Here is a 20083-nt window from a genome sequence, read left to right on the forward strand (position 1 = left end):
AAATGTCCAGTGGGATAAATTAGTTTTGCAGCTGGTCTTTAAGGCACAGTTTGTCTTATTAAATATTTTCTTCTATGTGTAATTTCAGTTAGTTGTCATTGAATGGCTAGTTTGTATACTTTTAACAGAGCTAACAGTGTGCCAGCGAAGACCAGCTAAAGATTATGGGCTTGGGTTGTGATTCAGAATTGCAGCCATAACTAACTCAGTAACAGGCAGGTTGAATGAGAACGTACCATCTCACATTGTTACTTTGACATTGCGTAATGACCTTTCTGTAATAGCACCTTTTATTTTTAAAGACTCCTCATAGGCACTATTGATGTGATAGAGCAATACAGAGATGTCAGTTTAACAGCTCCAAAGATCTACTACACATTTTGTAAACGTATTTCAGTTATATTTTGGCAGTAAAGCGAGCAGGAAGATAATGCTTCCATTAAAGTGAAACTATGCTTGTAGGAATTGGGTAAGATGAGTGAAAAGGCTTTTAGGTGAAATTATCTCTGTGTAAATTGCCTTTGCATATGTAACTGCCTTTGCATTTGTAACTGTCTCACAGTGCTTTGGGGCAGTTGAACCAGCGCAGCCCTGGGGGTGTTGTTTATGGGCAGGGAGCTCCAAGAAGCCAGTGTACACATGGCTTTACAGTAAGCCTGCTGCTTAGCTGTTACACCACGTTAATTCACTCTTTCTGCTCTCAGCCTTCTTTCTGTTTTCTTAAACAGTTGAATAAAACTTTTGTTAACTTTTACTGTTTCAGCTCTGTGTTATTTTCCATTCTTAAAGCAATTATGGTCAGTGGGAACAAGATCTCATTCGTGCTGTCCAGCCACTTGGAACAGCGTGTCAGAGCGTGAGCAGTCGGGCAGTAACACTGACGGAGAGAGAACCGCCAGACACTCTTAATTGTTTCTCAGATACTTTGGGGATGAACTTGTCTGAGTGCATTTTAAATTTTATGTTAGAGTGAAATGCATTTTAAATCATACACTTTTTTGTAATAAATACTTTTATCTACAGAAGTACTTTAAAAGCAGCACTCTTATTGGTGCATCACTTTCCTTTAACATATTTCTAAGTGCCTCTGTAGCTCAGAAGTACGTGAGTGTTTGTTTCTTTCCTGTGCCTATAATTCTGATTCCTTTCTTTTTGTTTTTGCCTCCTGACTTCCCACCTGCATTCCACAGATTGCCTCCTCTGATGCTCCTCTTCAGCCTTTGGTATCCTCTCCTTCTCTACAAGCTGCTGTTGAGAAAAACAAATTGGAGGTATGGTGGTGTTCTAGCCAGCTGTGTCCATGCGCTCGGTGTGAACGTGCCATCATTTGGGATGCTGTAATAGTTGTTTATGCTTTGAATGGTCTCCAGTATTAAATACATTAAATACAATAATTTTAAGACCACTTTCCTATGCTACAGGTAGGATTAAAGAGCTTTAATCTTTATTTAATTTCAGAATGACTAATTTATCGGTACCATAGATATATCTCAGCATTTAATAAGCAATTAGTTTTTTGCTGTTGTTTCCATTACCACCTTAGGCTTAAAGGAACTTTTCTATAATTGCTCTTGAATTCTTTGATTTACTAGGAAGAGTTTTTGGTTAAAATTTTTCTTTCTATGATTCTGTTATTGTAAACTCTTGAAGAACATTAATGTCGTTTTGCCTTTTAAGCCATAGTAACCATCATATAGATGCAGTGTATGCATAGAGTCGTCATTGCTGTAGAGTGATGGCTGTGGGATGTGTGTGCGTAGGAGTGGTTAGGGAATGTGGTGTTACACCACTGTGGACTTTAAAAGTCATCCCTGTAAATAGTTGAAGGTTTTTATTTTTTTGACTCTTTTTATCTGTTTGTTGTTGTTATAATGACCATAGTGAATTTGAGACATCCTTTGCCTCACACTTTTTCTGTGTCTCCTCATTGCTAAATGACCTCTGCTGTGGAGACACCTCCATCTAACAGAGGAAGATGGGGACCTTCACAGGGGTGTCTGATGCAGCCGAATGGGGGCCGTGATTGCTGAGCCCTCACGGCGCCGCTCTGGCCCAGGGCCCGCCCTCTGACGCATCTACACTCTTCCTGGACGTTCACTGTGAGGACTGGGGTCAGTCGGAGCAGAGACAGCGTCCTGTGAAGAAAGCCTGCGGGCAGAGCAGGCTGAGCAGGGTCTGCGGGAGAAGGCAGCCTGGGGTGCCTGTGGCCGGGGGAGAACTGGGGGAGAAGCGTCCTGGGAGCCTGTTGGCGCGTCTGGGCTCTGACCCGAGGGCCCTGGCTCCTCAGTGCCTTCCATGGGCAGAAGGAGCGTCCAGAACCGATTCTCACCTCTGAATCGTCTGCTCCACCATCTCCAGAGAGGGAACTTTCTTCTGCTGGATGTAGAAGAGGCCTGAGGACCTGTTGCTCTGGCTCAGGGATAGAATGATGGGAGCGTGTGCTGGACTGGAGGCAGAGGGAGTGGAAGGGAGAGTGGTCATCAAAGACCCGGAGCAGGTCAGGTCCATGAGGGGTATGGTGAGTGACTCCTGGCTGCAGGCCTGAGCATCTCAGCAGATGATGCGCTGTCCAGGGAGAAGGGATCCAGGCTGAGGAGGAGGAGCAGCTTTGAGGTGAGAGTAGGGAGGCGGCGGACTTCAGAGTTGGGTATGTTGAGTGTGAGGTGACCGAACAGCGGTGAGGGGTCTGGCGGGAGCTTGGGGACACAGGTCTGGAGGCCGAGGAGAGAGCCCGGTTGGAGGAGTGCGGAGGCCGCCCGCGGACCATGTGCGGAGTGGAGACGTGAGAGCGGAAAGCTGGGCACACTTGAACCTCACAGCACAGCCAGGGGGTCCCCAGGAGACAGTGAGGGCTGGTTTGGGGAACGGAGGGCGTGGTTGGAGCCGGAGAGACTCGGGTGGTCAGGAGCCCTGCAGGAGGCGGAGGGGGCCTTGAGGGCATGGAAGCGTGGCCGTGGTGCCTGTTCAGAGGGTGCAAGCCCTCAGGTCACGGGTCTGCTGCGCGGCGCTGGCCACCAGGTCCTGGAAAGCGGGGTCTTACCTGGCCGAGCGACGTCATCCTGCCTGACAGCATTTAGACCCCAGGGGGCTCTTCAGGGCAGTCTGTCAGAAAGTTTGTTCATGCTTTTTTTTTCTTACCCTCTTAAAATTTCTAATTTTCCTTATGTTTTATAATGTGTATAATAGAGTACTATATGTGCTTTACTAATAAATACATACATATATTGAATATGTATGCGCACAACATTTTAAGACAGAAGTGCATAATAAAAAGCTTTAGAGACCATATCTTTAATGAACCCAAGATCTATTTTTCTTTGCCTTATAGGACTTGAACACTTTTTCCTGTTCTCTTTTGCAGAAGATCTCCTATTTCACTATATCATTTGGCTATGTAATAACCAAATTTCAGGAACTACTGTTTTGAAATATCAAACACTGCTGTGTTTTATTCTTGCTGAGAAGATAGTTTAAAACAACTTAGATTCTCACAGTACTCTGGTCTTTCAGCAGCTTTTGATTCTAAAGATGGGTGTTATCTGTAGGTCAAACTATATGATCTGTGTTTAGAGGCCCCCCCCCCTTTTATTTTGAGAAAACAGAAAATGAAAGTTTAATAATGCTTACTAAACGTTAGGGTCCTAGAAAGGTCTACCACTGGTGCATCTTAGCTTATTTATAAGATTTTGAATATTGCTTGTTTCATAGAGTGGTTAAAACTAATCTCTTCAGAGCACATTTATCTACCTTTTTTAGCAGCTCTGGTTTTTGAGGCATTCCCAGGAGAGAGAGAGAGATTTGTCTCCCAGAAAGAATTTACAGAAATTTTTGAGGTTTCTGTTCATCCTACTAAGAGCCAAAGAAGAAATAGCAACTGCCTTAACAACTCATCAGAAGCATTGATACTAAAGACTTATTTCTTCCAACCTAAAAAAATATATATATTTCACCATTCCCTTTGGAAACTTGTATCTTAAATAGGTCAGTCACCTGATGAGTTGCCTGGCTTTAAGTTCCTTATTTTTGTCTCCTTTCTTTATTATTAAAAATAATTTTTTGTATTTATACTTATTTTGTATCGAGGCATAGCCTGTTAACAAACAGTGTTGTGGTGGTTTTAGGTGAGCAGAGAAGGGACTCCGCCGTGCGTGTACTGTGTGTGTCCTTTCTCCCCTAGGCCCCCTCCCATCCAGGCTGCAGCATAGCTGAGCGGAGTCCCCTCTGCTGTACCGCAGGCCCTTGTTGGTTGTCCGTTTTAAACACTGCAGTGAGCACACGTCCATCCCAGACTTCTAATTGTCCCTTCCCCCACCCTCCCTCTGCCAACAACCATGAATTCGTTCTCGAGTCTGGGAGTCTGTTTCTGTTTTGTAGGTTCATTTGTGTCATTTCTTTTTAGATTCCACATCTAAAGGATGTCACATGATATATTTCCGTCTCTAACTTACTTCACTCAGTGTGACACTCTGTCGGTCCATCTGTGTTGCTGCAAATGGCTGTTTCACTCTTTTTGATGGCTGAGTAATACTCCATCGTCTGTATGTACCATGTCTCCTTTATCTGTCCTCTGTTGGTGGGCATGCAGGTTGCTTCCATATCTTGGCTGTTTTAAACAGTGCTGCAGTGAACATTGGGCACATGTATCTTTTTGGATCATGTTTTTCTCTGGATATATGCCGAGAAGCAGGATTGCAGAGTCATATGGTCTCTCTGTTTTTAGATATTTTTAAAGAATCTCCATATTGTTCTCCATAGCGACTGTACCTGTTTCCATCCCCATCAGTAGTATAGGATTCCCTTCTCTCCACACCCTCTCCAGCTTTTGTTGTTTGTGGATATTTTGATGATGGCCATTTTGGCTAGAACCCATATTTTTAATGTGACTTCAAGGCCCATGTCATAAAATTGTTGCTTACAGCCATGTTTTGACAACTGAAATTCCAGTGTTCAAGACATAAAATCATGCTCTCCTTCAGTTAAACACAGCTAGCTGGATTAATTTGGGTTTCCCTTGTGGCTCAGCTGGTAAAGAATCCACCTGCAATGTGGGAGACCTTGGTTCAATCCCTGGGTTGGGAAGATCCCCTGGAGAAGGGAAAGGCTAGGGAAAGATTTACTGAGTGTGGCCCCGCTCATCAGAACAAGACCCAGTTTCCCCCACAGTCAGTCTCTCCCATCAGGAAGCTTCCATAAACCTTTTATCCTTATGTGTCAGAGGTCAGACCAGATGAAAACCACCATAACAGAAAACCAGTCAAACTGATCACATGGACCACAGCCACATGAGCCACACCATGTTCTGACAAAACGTGGTCCACTGGAGAAGGGAATGGCAAAACTTTTGGTATTCTTGCCTTGAGAACCCCATGAACAGTATGTATGAAAAGGCAAAAACCCTAAAGGAAACCAGTCCTGAATATTCATTGGAAAGGCTGATGCTGAAGCTGAAACTCTAGTACTTTGGCCACCTGAGGGGAAGAACTGACTCATTAGAAAAGACCCCGGTGCTGGGAAAGAGTGAAGGTGGGAGGAGAAGGGGACAACAGAGGATGAGATGGTTGGATGATATCACTGACTTGATGGGTATGAGTTTGAGTAAGCTCCGGGAGTTGGTGATGGACAGGGAGGCCTGGCGTGCTGCAGTCCATGGGGTCATAAAGAGTTGGACACAACTGAGCGACTGAACTGAACTGGTTTAATTGATTTTTGGTGATTTCAGATGTACCCACCAGTCGTAGTGATGAGAGAGACGGGCTTCTTCCCCCTCTCATGACAGTGACATCCTTGATAAATAACTAAGAGCTTTGAGAGGCTGCAGGACCATCCACCTCCAGCATATTAGTAAGGATGTCCAGTTCCTCCCTAAACTTGACTGGTATCTGGAAAACACTTCATGACATCTGAAGGACTTCTGCACATCCTGTTTATTTTTCACTTGCACAGTGGCGGGTGATATTCCTTACCTCGGAAGGATCTTGTGTGGGTCTCAGTGAGTCACGCGGTGTCTAGCCCTTGAGAAGGGCTCAGGAGATGCCCGCTGTCCCCGTGGGGAGGACAGTGTGGGAAGCAGAGCCCACTGGACGGCCGCGAGCACGGAGGCTCTGCAGCCCCTCAGCCCTGCTGCGATCAGCTCTGTGTCACTTTCTTGAGAGTGTGTTTCCGCATTTGTAAAATGGCTATCATGACTTTCTTCCGACATTGTTATAGACGTTAACTTAGACAGTAAGGTGCTTATCACAGTGCCTGGCCCATAGGAGCTTTAATTATATCTCTGCCATTTTGGCCTGGGAATTGCTGGTATTGACTTTCCCAATTTACAAATAGTAAAGGTTCTTCTCTCGAGAGAGGTGGTGTCAAGCACCATTTTTAAAGGCACAGGTGCAGATGCAACATTTAGGCACTTTCACCAGGTTTCATGTGTTTATCATCCTGCCTTTTCTGGGTTCGGCAGTTTATCCTTTCATGTTTGGTGCCAGGGAGCTAAGGTCTAGATCAGCACTCAGTTGCATTATCACCAGATTGCAGATTTCTGGCATCTCTTCCCTCCATATGCCTTACAAATGCTCGTTGTTTAATCTGCTTCATCTTCCTTTCCCCACCTGTCTATAGACCTTACGTTTTTATTATTATATCTTATTTCATCCTTCTTGAAAATGCAAATTGTGAACTTTATAACAATAGTTTACCTCAGCTGGGTTGGATCAAATATGCAAACCAGTCAGCTGGCTCTGGTCCCCAAGCACTGTCTTCACCATTATTTTCATGAGAAAATTATCGTATTTGCCCTTTAAAAATATAACACTTCAGTGATTGAAAAAAAAATTAAAGTGATTTTGCATTTTCTTCTCATGTTTACATGTTGTAATCTGCCTTCATCTGGTTGATAAAGAATTCTGTTCTATGAGTTAGTTTATGTTTTTTTAATATTCAAATTTCAGCTTGATGGTTGCTGTTAGGAAACCTAACTTTATGTAAAGATGCAATGAGAATTTATTGAATAGAAATTGCATTTGCTTTAAACAAATTCTGAAATATCAAAGAAGTTCTAAATTGTCTCATTTCTGTCTTAATTTTTTAAGGAAAGTTATTCTTTATTGTGTTATTAATGTACTCAATGACAGTGTGAATTTGCTCTGCTTTCTTTCATATCTTAGTATCACAGAATAGTGTCATCACTGAAATTTGTACTCTATTCAAATGATGACTCCAACTAATAAAAATGTATGAAGAGCTGACATTTAAAAAAAAAAAAGTAAACTTATTAAAACTTTGGGCTGTGTTTTAGAAAGAAAAGGAAAAAAAAAAGGAAGAGAAAAAGAAAGAAAAGGAGCCAGAAAAGCCTACAAAACCACTTACAACTGAAAAGGTAAAATCTCTTCTTCTTTTTAATCCACCCAGGTTACAACCTTATCTGTATAGTTATATATGGATGATTTGGTGATATTCATGATATGCAATAATCATTCTTTCAACCAGTATTTGTAGAGTGTGTCCTGTATCTATCTTGCCCTGTACGACTTGTAATCAGGTACATATGTGTGGGTACAGATTCCTGTGAGTTCCTCAAGGGCAGGTATTATTCCTGATGTAAAGAGCGGTGGTGTTAGCTTTCTTGCACTGTCTTCACAATCAGGAAAGTTGAGAGAGTGCAGAGGGACCCCTGCAGAGGCCTTTAGAAGACGCGCCACACTGAGTGTAGCACCTGAGTGGACTGAAGTGTCAGTAGGGTTGAGGTTGTGAGGTGGGACTGTGTCCCGTGGGGAGAACACCTTGAGGACATAGAAGCCGAACGTAGACAGAGTTATTTGGAAAAAAGTGAGTAGTAGAGTGAAGAAAGATCTATGTCTGTGTATAGAAAGTCATGGGAAAGAGGCCAGAAGGGTAGATTAAGCTCAAATGGTAGAGGACTTTAAAGTCCAGATTGATTCTTTTTGAAGGAAAGGCTGTGGATTCTTTGGGAAGGTTCTTTTGCAGTGATGAGCAGGAGAGATGTGATCAGGCCTACAGATTTCTGTAAAGGACTTGGTTAAATAATCCTGGTGGCTTGGCTCTAAATGCATTTCTTCACACAAGAATGGAAGCATGAAAAGAGGATTATTAGTAAAGAGAGCATGTCCTTGATTTTAATTGTTGCAGTGTGAATAGTCGACTTTATGAAGGCATAAATTACACAGTACAAACTGCTTTCATTTGAAGTGTCCAAGTCAGTATTCACTGGCTCTTTTTCCATCACGTTTATTAGAATAGCCTATACCTTCAGAAAGTTATAAACGTGCCTTCAGCATTTAAGACATGCTGCTTAGACTCCCAAGGCTCGTCAGTCCTTTATGTAGCACCCCCACCTGTCCGCCATCGGCACATTCACCTCACTCCTAGTGTGTGTCCCCTTAACCCCCGCCCCCCTCCCAGTACCAGGCAGACTTGTCTGTTGCCCCCTGAACACACTTCCCATCTCTCTTCACTGAACTGCCTAGCCAAGGCTGTCCTTTGCTCTCCCACAACTTACCTAGGCCTCCACCTTGTCCATGAAGGCCCTCTAACCACTCCAAGTAGATGCACTTTCTTCCTTCCTCAGAATTCCGGGAACATTGTCATACATTTGATTTTATTATTTCCTACCTCATTTGATTCTTTAATTATATTGTTAGATCAGTTTCTTTGCCTAACACAGGATGCATCCAGGTTTTGTTTCAGTCAGATGTTAAATATTATAAAACTTTTTATAAGGAGTGATTAAGTTAGTAATTATAACTCCAGTTACTTAAATGGCTTCAATTCTCCTCTGGAAACTTTCTCAGCGTGCATCAGTAAGAAGCTGTAAGTGAAATCTCTTAACAGTGTTCTATTTGATTACAAAGGAATTTAAAAATCACTAGTGTGTTTTATCTATGTTTCCAAAAGTTGGAAATGTCAAAGAGTTTGTATAATGCCTTATTGTTGTACTTGGCAAGATTTAAATTTTAACCACTTTTGAAACATATATTTTTTTCTCTTTAAAAAATGACCTTGTCTTTCGTGCCTTGCGTGTAAGTGCCTGCCTTCCGTTGCCTGCCGTGGGAGGGGCCGCCAGGTAGGTGTGCGCAGGCTCTGGATTGCGGGTGTGGCAGGAGCACTTGAGGGGTGGGAACGGAGGAGCCGGCACTGTTGTTACCTCTCCCTTCAGCGTTAGGTTCTGTTGAGCCCAGTTCACACCTCCTCTGTTACTCTTGCTCACCCTGCAGAGGTCAGGGCCCCTGCTGCTGCTGGTGGGAACCCTGCTGAAGGAATAATCACCCACAGGGAGAAACTTCAGTTCCTGTCAAAACTGCGTGGTCAGGATAGTAGAAGTTGCATGGGGAGGAAGAGACGAGTGCATTTGACAGTCTGACAGTAGGGAAGCAGGGCCATGGCACCAGTATGCTTTCCTTCTCTCGCGTTAGGTGTTTCTCCTTACTTTCTCTCTGAGCTGAGGTTTTCAGGGAGCTGGTGTAGTCTTATTGTTGTTGTCTAGTCTCTAAGCTGTGTTCAGCTCTGCGACCGCACGGACTGTAGCTCACCAGGCTTCTCTGCCCGGAGGATTTCCCAGGCCGAGAATCCTAGAGTGGGTTCCATTTTCTTCTCTAGGTGAGCTTCCCAACCCAGGGATCGAACCCACGTCTCCTGCATTGGCAGGTGGATTCTTTACCACTGAGCCACCAGGGAAGCCCTCTTGAATAATCTACAGAGGAGAAATTAGTAGTAATAGCAGTGAAAATTGCATCAGTAGTAGTCATAATAACATCTTCATTAATAAGAAGGGATTGGCTTTCTTGGCTATCTGTTATCTGCCAGGAACTGGGCTGGTGTACAGTTTGCATGTACACTTGTGCATGTGCTCTTGGAAGTGTGAAGTGACCGCCTTGTCTTATTGCTGACCTCAGAGGGACGGCTTTCAGCTCTTCACCCACGCGTGTTCTCTTTACTCCTTACAAAGACCAGTTATTGTTGGAGGTGGAGGAACCAAGAATCACAGAGCATATATGATTTGGCTAATGTAATCTAGTTTAGTTAGATAGTTTATGGAGTTTGGAAAAATAGGATTTCACTTCTTTTATTAGGCAGAGCAGACTAAACTCCATCTTGTATATCTTCATGCGTTTGAAAGAGGGATGCTTGATAGGGTTTATTTTTCCAGAATGCCTCTTCTCAGGCCACTTCCTTCTACACATAATTAAAGCCGTTAACATGGACTTGACATGCAGCAGTGAGTTAATAAGCAGTTACTTGGAAGTGTGCTAATTGGGGGACTGGAAGGAACTTTGCTCTCGAGTCCAGATCTCTTATTTTATAAAGGAGTAGACTAAAACCTAGAAGGACGTCGAGTCACTGAAAAGTGACTTGCTCAGTGCTAACAGTTGTTGGCAGTTAAGGAGTTTGAACCCAGGTTTTCTTTTAAGTCTCAAGTCATGTGTGTGTGTGTGTGTTTTGATTTGACATATGTGCCCTCAGGTTGCTTTCTTACTGCAATTTTTTGTTCTGTTGTACATTCTACATCATTTTATAATGAACAGTCCAGGGTTCCCTAAAAAAGAATGGTGTTTGTATATAACCCCATTCCATATTGTCTTCTAACTAGGAGATTCGTAATTTTTATTGATTCCTACCTTAGGGACTTCTTCCTTCTGTAAATACACTTGTTTTCCCTGAGCAGCCTACTACATTTGTTTAAATTGTATTTTGTACTTAGGTCTCACTGAGGTTTATGTTACTGTGTTGTAAAAGCATTTATTACTAATGGGGTTAGCTGGAGCCAGCTCACTTTCTTTTCTGGGAAGAGGAAGGTAAAACCTAAAAATTTACTGAATCAAGTGATTAATAGGGCAAGTGTTTTAGACATTTAAATAGATGTTCCATCTGTTGTGCTTTAGATATTCTGCTGGAAAATAGTGTATATATTTGACTTTTTCTAAAATATTCTGTCCTATGTTTGACATTTCTAATTCAGTTCATTTAGATTTATCTACTAGACTATCTCCCAAGTAGCTGGTGATCTGTAAATATGTTTATGTAGATGAGAAGTACCCTATTACAGGAATGTACATGAGTTCTCTTTCAGTTTAAATAAGCAGATCTTGATTTCTCCTTTGGGAAGGTCTAAGTTTTATAGTTTTTCTTAAAGATGTGCATATCAAAACATGGAAAATGGACAAGTAGTCAATTCTTGGTATGGAGAAATTAAATCCTTCTCAAGTAATTTAAAATAATAATCACAGTAGTAGTTCTGGTTTTATTGCTATTTATTATAATGTAGTTTATTATTGATAGAATTTATGTGTTAAGTTCTGAAACTTTTAAATTGTATGTTAAGAAAACTTTGGGGATCAGCAAATGTTTTTCTGTAGAGAGTCAGATACTAAATCTTTTAGGTCATAAGGTATCTTTCACAACTATTCAGCTCTTCCTTTGTAGCACACAGGCAGTAAACATGAATGTGTTCCAGTCAATGTTAGAAGCAGGTGGCCGTGTTCGTTGAGACTTGGTTGCAGCAGGAGAAGCAGGGTCAGGAGGAGAGTCAGGTTCAAGCCCGTGGTCTGGGTTCACTGTCCTCTTGGCAAAGTCAGTTAACTGTCTGGATCTGCTTTTTCTTCATTTATTAATAAGCCTTGCCTTGATGATCTCTTGTTATCCGTTTGGTAATAAATAGTTCTAAATTTAGAATTACTTATTAAATCTGTTGAACATAGGGACAGGTTCCTAAAATCATCTTGACTATATCCTTAAAGATGGCCTTCACAGCTCCAGAGTTGGTTTTTAGTCAGTGAATTCTCTTTATTATTTCAGACTGATTTCTCATCCACCTTAGTTGCTATTCTGTTTCAATCAGCTATTCTTCCTGTTAAAAGACAAAGTCTAATTTAGGAAAAAAGTATTCAGTTCTTCCCAATGCTAGCTACTTCTGTATTTATATAGAACATGTATTTGTGTGTGTTTGTATGTGTGTGTATATCTGTGTGTGTCTGAATATATTATATTTCAGAAAATATGGCTTACTTTAAGGTATTAGGTATTTCTGTTTAGATACCTGTTGTACAAGTGTAAATGCATTATTGGTTTTATAGGCAATGAGTATCTTAACAAAAAAATTCAGATTATTACATCAAAGTAAAGAATTTTATATTTTCATGGACTTTCCTAAGGTCTTTCTGAGATAATTAGGATGTTTAGTAATAATTATTCACCTATCTTGGAATATTTTAATGTTTTTATGAATTAAAAATTTTTAGTATTCAAACTTTTATTATTTCTTTATTAAATATTACATATTCTGTGTCGGAAAAAATAAAATGTATAAATAAGCAAAACTTTAAAAAGATACATAATTTCTTATAATCCCTCTACCTAATGATAGCTGTCTTAAACCTTTTGCAGCATAGCTTTCTATGTTTGTGCGTGAGTATTCCTTTTTTCATCTTGGGCATTCTGAAAGTTGGTTTCTGTTAGGGCAGAGCTGCTCTGCGGTGTTGCCAGTCTCCGCCCTGCGGCGGAGTGCGCCGGCTGTGTGCGCACGCGCCCTCATGCTGGCTGGCTTCTTCCGGTCAGGTCTCCACGGGGTGCCGGGTGGGGCTCCCTGCGCTGCGCAGGGCTTCTCCTTAGTGATCTGTCTCATGTGTAAGGGTGTATATATGTCAGTCCTAATGTGTGTGTCCTGTGACCAGTCTCGTATGTGTCTCGGTGAAATACTTTAAACTGTTTGCTATGAATGGCCTGGGGTCCCCCAAGCATGTGTTGTAATTTTTTAATGCAAAATTTAAAAAGTGTTTTTTTGTGTGTGTGTGTACAGATTCTTGCCACTAACTTATTGAAGTTTATGAGAGAAAATCAACTTACCACATATATTAATGTTAAATAGTATTTGAATCTTTTTAAGAAGATGATGTAGATGAATAGTGTTTTTTTTGAGCAGTTGGGGAAAAAACAGAAACAACCAGCAGAGTTGTCTTTTTGAACAAACTTTTATGTTAATAAAACTTAAAAAATACAATAAGTGGTCTAACCTTTCAATATAAGCAGAAAGTAAAATTGCAAAGCTCCTGAACTTGAGATTGCAGTACAGCCATGTAAAAGTAAGCAACCAGTTGTATATCAATCAGTCAGATAGCTCTTCAGTTCAGTTCAGTTCAGTCGCTCAGTCGTGCCCGACTCTTTGCGACCCCATGAATCGAAGCATGCCAGGCCTCCCTGTCCATCACAAACTCCCGGAGTTTACTCAAACCCCTGCTCATCGAGTCGGTGATGCCATCCAGCCATCTCATCCTCTGTTGTCCCCTTCTCCTCCTGCCCCCAATCTGTCCCAACATCAGGGTCTTTTCCAATGAGTCAACTCTGCGCATGAGGTGGCCAAAGTATTGGAGTTTCAGCTTCAGCATCAGTCCTTCCAGTGAACACCCAGGGCTTATCTCCTTCAGGATGGACTGGTTGGATCTCCTTGCAGTCCAAGGGACTCTCAAGAGTCTTCTCCAACACCACAGTTCAAAAGCATCAATTTTTCGTCTCTCAGCTTTCTTCACGGTCCAACTCTCACATCCATAGTAAATCATTAAAGTGAAATTAAGTGGCTCATTGCCAGATGCTGTATTAATAGGTTCTGCTGTTTAACAATCTGACAGAGACGCTTACACAACCACCAAGTTCTCAGTATCATTTAAGCTAAATAAACATTTCACATGATGTCTGTGCACATTTGAGAATCAGATATTTCCAGTAGTTAATGCTTTTGTGGAAGTGGAGACATATGATCTAGGTAGTAATAAGTAAGCATGCCAGATGTCTTTAACAGTGCATTTTTATAACTGGGGTTGGAAGGTTCTTTGTATCTTCTACAAATCATTTCATTTCCGGCTTAAAACCTGATATTGGAGATTAGTTTGATAACAATCTTTTGTTTGTAGATTTTAAAAAAATAGATTCAGCATAACTGTGCATTAGGCTTAGAAAGCATTTTGGTCCTGCTTTTCTGTGTTCCAGGTTTTATTAGAGCCTAGATTGTTAGTTGCTTTTGGCAACTTTCTTTCTTTAGCTATTAGGTTTCTCTTTTTTAGTAAATCTTTTCTCTCTGAAAAGGAAAAGATCACTACTGCTACTCCTAAGTCAAAAGAAATCATATTCCTGTCTAGTAAATTTATAGAGTTTTTCATTCTTTAACCAAGAGACAGGGTAGATAGAAACTTTATGGATTTTTAATAGCATCTCCCTTCTACCCCCCCATAGTCCCCAAACCATGTCTACTTTTAAGAAGTTAGAAAATATGCATAAGCAAAAAGAAAAAGTAATATAGTCACAGATATAACCACTTAGAAAAATTATCACTAACATTTTGATGTTCATCCTTCCATATTGTTTTCCATGGAAATGTGTGTATCCACATGGGATCAGACTATGCATGTATTTTGTAACCTACTCTGCTCCTCTGTCCTATAACAATATGTCTTGAGTATCCTTGCTTGTTGATAAAGATGTGTATGCTTTTCTATCTTTAGTAACATTCTGTTGAGTGGGAATGGAACACTCCTCTGACTAATAGAAAGATTTGTTTTAAAATTTATCTCTTTTGAATAATGAAAACCTGCACACATAATCAGTGTACAACTGTGTGATAGCTTACTAGGATAAGTTTTTAAAACTGGAATTGTTAAGTCAAAGGATATGTACTTTTAAAAAGTCTTGAAAAATAGTGAACTGCTAGAAGGTAAAGAAGGTAGAGCCTGGGCTTGGTAAGAAGACTTGACTTCCATTTTCTGCTGTTTACTAAATATCTGATCACTCTGAACCTCAGTTTCCTCATATGTAAATCTACCTACATTTACATAGGCATCTTTTCTACCTGTGCTGTGGCAAGCATCGCCTTAAACACCAGGAATCTTGTGGTGGAGGCACATCTGTGTCCTGCAGGAAGTCTGGCAGCATCCTGTCAGTTCTGGCAATCAGAAATGTCTTCAGATGTTGCTGAATGTCCCGGAGGGCAGAATTGCTCCTCACTTGAGAATCACTGATTCAAATTCCAGGTCCGTGAAACTGGTCTCAGTGGAAGAAAGAAAGCCAGTATGGTGTACACCTAGATGGAGAGTGAGTCAAATCAAGGCAGCTTTTGGGTGTAGACACAAATCTGTTTCTTAGCAGTTTTACTCAGATGCTGGAAGGAAGTAATATGAAAGAAAATGTTTATAATAGTGCCATTAAGTAGGAGGCAGACATAAGATAATTTGAAACCAAAACCACCATTTTCTTAACTCGAAGGTTCCCAGAGGCAAGTTTATCTTTTAAAATCACGCATCTTTTCATCTTAATTCCCATGTGATTTAAATCATCTGTATTTTGGGTAGAGCGGACAAATTAGTGGCTGAGGGGCAGTATTAGGTGGTGGAGAGTGGGAGGTGCAGATTTTTGGTGTTAAGACAGGCGCAAGGGTGTATATTATACAACACAAAATATATTACAAGCAAAATTGTAAATAAACATACATAGTTGCAACATATTTTGTAATAAATATTGTAAATAGAAGGTAACCTTTAAAAATTTTAAAAATTGAAAAAAGAGTCACCTTCAGTTTGGAGGTAGAAATAGAACAGGTTGTTAGGATAAAAATTGAATTAGATACATGGTCTTGGGCCCCTGACAGCATTTAGCCTTGTAGCCATAAGCTTTGTTGTTACTCCCCTTCTGGAGTATCACTTTTGTGGTACTTAAAATTATTTGTCTAGATTACTGCATTCATTTCTGAGCATTGCTATGCCAGAAAGACTGGGTGCCAAGAAGAAAGATTCCAGCTTCATCAGAGCTTAATGGAGGCCTGAACGTTGGGAAGAGTTGAGAGATAACCAGGCATTGCCGCTTGCAGACTGCAGTACAGGTACCTGAGCCCATCAGAGGTTTGCCGCCGTCTTTGCTGACGTTCTGTCTTAGGCGGTCCCTCCCCAGTCTACACACACACGTTCCAGGGAAACCCAGCAGGTGCTGGCCTCTGAACGTGCCGGTCTTGTTTTCCTCTCAACTTCGACTTCTTCTGCACCTGTTCTGTGACCAGGTCCATGCCTCCTCGTAAGTCTTTTATCATTGTGGTAATAATATCAGCTTCATTTTTAAAACAGCTGTTTCCCCCTTATTATAAAAACCATGGAAAATACAAGAAAAAAAAGTACAAAGGAAAACCTGTTATCTCACTATCCAGAGTCTCACCACTTTTTTAACATTTTAGTTTTTACTTTCAGTTCTTTTGAAAAATTTTGTAGGATTTTAAAAGGGTACTTTAAGTACTTTATATCTCACACTCATTAGGATGACTGCTGTCAAAAAGAATGCCAGAAAATAGCAAGTCGTCGGTGAGGATGTGGAGAAATTGGAACCCTGTGCACTGTTGGTGGGAATGCAAAATAGTGTGGCCATAGTGAAAAGCAGTGTGGTAATTCTTCAAAGAAACATGGAATTACCATTTGATCTAGCAGTTGCACTTCTGGGTACATACTCAAAAGAATTGAAAACAAGGATTCTAGTGCTCTCCATGGCTTCTCCCCACCAGCCGTTGGTAACACTGTAACAGATCGCTCAGAAGGATTAAAGCTTCATGTTGTGTTTCCTTCATCAAATTTCTAAACATAAAAGTTTGATGTATCATTTTTTACCTTTTACTTTCCTATTACGCCTCCTACCCACCTCCCACCCCCCAAAAAAGAATAAACTGGTGGGGAAGGACTTGCACTTGTCTTAAACTTGGAGTGCCCTGGATATATTAACTCATGCTTTCCCTAGTAATTACTTGCTTTTTAAAGAATTTTTTCTGAACACACAAAAACTCCAAGAAGAGTTTCATGAGCAGAAAGTTAACAGTGCCGGTGCTGCGAAGACAGGGTGCTCCTCGCGCGTGTGGAGGGTGACAGAGGCCCCCGGGGAGTCCGCCTGTCCACCGGGTGGCGAGCTCCCGCCCGTCACGAGCTTGCATCCGAGCTCTGTTTCTGATGCGTGACTAAAAGGGGATGTATGAAGAATCACTTTAACATAGGCTGATAGAGGGCGGCTGGAAAGAAAGGAGACAGGGAAGTGGGAGGGTGCATGGGGTTATGAAGAGTCTTCATGGAGGTGCTTACCTTTGGCAGGAGCTTTGAAGATGTCAGGGAGCCCTGGATGCAGGAAGACAGAGGCGCGCGAGGAGGCGGTTGACCCTGGGGGGCATAGTTTGGCAGTAACGCCCAGGTCAGTTTACCTGGAGTGTAACCCAGGGAGGGGCTCACACAGCAGAAACTGTATCAGGAGAACCTGAAGTTTCCTGATGAACCCTGGATAGCTCGTTTCAGCCCAGGAAGTACACTGCTGTGAGCACTGGTTTAGTAAGCTGCGCCCTGGGTGCAGGAGGAGGAGGAGGGCGGGGAGGCTCTCACCCGTGGACCAGCCCCGGACAGTGGAGCTGAGCCGAGCCGTAGCCTGCCGGCTGGAGAGCATTGTTTTCTGCTTCCTGAGGGAGGACGATTTAAAGACGTTTCAGTTTTAGTGCATTTTATTGTGCTTTTTAACAGTTAGCCTTGTCAAACTCCAAGGGGCTCTTATCTCAGACTCATGCATTTATTCACTAAAGAGAAAGAAAGGGAAGTCGCTCAGTTGTGTCCAACTCTTTGCAACCCTGTGGAGTGTAGCCTACTAGGCTCCTCCGTCCATGGGATTCTGTAGGCAAGAGTACTGGAGTGGGTTCCCATTTCCTTCTCCAAGGGATCTTCCTGACCCAGGGATTGAACCCAGGTCTCCTGCAGTGTGGGTAGACGCTTTACCATCTGAGCCACTAAGGGAAGCCATTTATTCACTAAGCAAGTATTTATTAAGCAATCACTGTAAACACAGTACCAGGGATACAGTACTAAAACAGAAATTCCTCCTTCCTGTGAGAATCATTTTGTATATAGAATTTTTCTAATAAAATGTCTTAGTGTGCTGTTTGTGCTGCGTTTGAGGTTTATGTTAGCTAAAAGCTTAAAGTGACATTACGATGCCAAATCTATTTTGTTCCCTAAAAGATATTTAAACTGATCATTAGACTTTAAACTTATTGCGCTGGTAAAGAGTTAAACATCTTAGTCGTTTGATTTTAATGATGAACATGCATCTGTTTATTTTTCAAGGAATCTTGAAAAATCTCTCTTTCAGATATTTGTCTGATGCATTGACTGTAACAAATCCTCCCAGTTCCATCTCTCCCTCCGGTGAATAGATGGGTGTTAGTAATGATCGCAGTAGCAGGGGTTCTAACGTGGTGTGTGAGACCCCTCCACCCCGTCACTGAGACTCAGGAGACCCAGGGTGGCCCCACGTGCTGTGTGTTAGCACACAGACCCAACGGAGGTGGAGTGCAGCAGGAGGGTGTGGCCTTCTGTCAGAGCCAGACTTCCGTCACTCTTCTGAGTGGAGACTGGTCCAGGGCCCCTTCTTTTTCTTGCTGATGGATAGAAGGGGAAGCTGTCCTTTCTTCATAACTGATTTGAAAGCATCTGGGGGAAAGTCCGCTTTTTCCCCGAAGTGATTTCTGCTGCTCTTCTGATCTCTGGAGTCATATCAGGGGCCCGAGGCGCAGAACGCCACACTGACAGCAGATAGGGGTCTGTTCAGGAGCCCAGCTGGGGGTGGGGCCAACCTCAGTGACCCTCCTGCTGGGCTGTGTAGTTGGGGGGGGGGTGTTTGTAAAGGGGGAGGAGCAGAGCGGCTGGGATGAACCATCATCCTGTGACTGCCTTGAAACCCAGTGATTCCTTATTCTTATCAAATATCCTGTAAAGGATTCATCTTTCCAGGTATGCGTCATGCGCTGTTTCTTCCCCCCAAGTTTGTTAGTTTGCCTCAAACTGCAGATCAGGTTGATATATTTAAGTTCACCTCTGTTTTTCTTGTGATTTTATGTGTGGGAGAAATGGGGTCTTTTCCCTCCCATAGTGTGAGTTTTGCTGATCAGCCTCCATCCTCTGCAAATCCTTTGTCTTTGGCATTTCTTATACATGTGGGTAGTTTTGATTAGCTGGTAATTCATATAGGAGAGGCGACTTAATTTTTCCCTTTAATTTACTGGTTTGACTCATTAGCATCCTCTGGTTGTGTCCAGTTAGGGTTGCGATGGGGGGGGGGGGGTCCTCACAGTATATTCATGAATTTAAACGTATTTATTGGGTTACCCAGAAAGGTCATTTGGGTTTTTTTGTAACATCTTACGGACAAATCTGAATGAACTTTTTAGCCAGGCCAAGTAGTGTGTTTCTGTCCATTGCAGTTGTTAACTTTTGACGGGAAACCTCTTCCAGTTGGTCCCTGTGTCTTTTCTGGGATACAGCTCTAGTCGTACGGTGCTTTCCTTGAGATTTGGGCTGCTAGCTGTTTTAAGTCCTCTTATACATTGCCTGCCCCAGACCTGTGTCCACTTTACTCGGGAACCCTGGTGCCTTTTAATGGAAAAGGGTGTTTTACTATATAGGTCACGGGGTACTCTGTGTTACTCCATATGTTACATGTAGTTTCTAAGATGTGGACTGTCTACTCTCCATACCTGTCATTTAATAGAAAAAGTTGTTACTAGTGACAGCAAAGCAAGATCATATTGTGGGTTAGAATTTAGAACTCTGCACTTTACTGTTTATCTTAGTTGGAAAAAATCTATCTCCCTCCTCCCTCAACTGAATAGCCAGTGGTGATCTGGCTAGACCGTGTCCCTGCTTCTCGAGAGCAGTGCAGCAGGTACTTCTTTCTTCTTCACATCCTGTTTCCCCATTGTTTTCACCGTGGTCCGTCCCACCGCCCCGCCACCCCCCCCCCCCCCCCGCTAAATCCTGTTTTTAAGTATCACTATTGTTTAGTTGCTAAGTTTGATGCTTTTGCGACCACATGTAGCCCACCAGGTTCCTCTGTCCCTGGGATTTCTCAGGCAAGAATACTGGAGTGGGTTGCCATTTCCTTTGCCAGGGGATCTTCCCAACACAGGGATTGAACCCATGTCTCCTGCATTGGCAGGTGGATTCTTTACTACTGAGCCACCTGGAAAGCCCATTTTTACGTATGCTGGTACATTAAAAATGGGGGAGGGTGCATGCAGATCATGTTTACA

At 42.2% G+C, this 20083-nt stretch overlaps 1 protein-coding gene across 4 annotated transcripts in view; it reads left to right on the plus strand.

Moving 5' to 3' along the window:
* SMAP1 (small ArfGAP 1) overlaps window positions 1-20083 on the plus strand; it is a 158603-nt gene that overhangs the window by 87350 nt on the left and 51170 nt on the right. Inside the window, exons 5-6 of one of the 4 annotated variants that reach the window (XM_043889749.1) lie at window positions 1191-1271; window positions 7286-7366. The exons of 1 other annotated variant lie outside the window; for it this stretch is intronic. In XM_043889749.1, the coding sequence (XP_043745684.1) occupies window positions 1191-1271; window positions 7286-7366 (162 nt within the window). The remainder of the gene's footprint in view (window positions 1-1190; window positions 1272-7285; window positions 7367-20083) is intronic. 2 more of the 4 variants (XM_043889751.1, XM_043889750.1) reach the window with 2 other exon arrangements.

The sequence above is a fragment of the Cervus elaphus genome, chromosome 28, assembly GCF_910594005.1.
Source record: "Cervus elaphus chromosome 28, mCerEla1.1, whole genome shotgun sequence".
NCBI classification, from domain to species: Eukaryota; Metazoa; Chordata; class Mammalia; order Artiodactyla; family Cervidae; genus Cervus; species Cervus elaphus.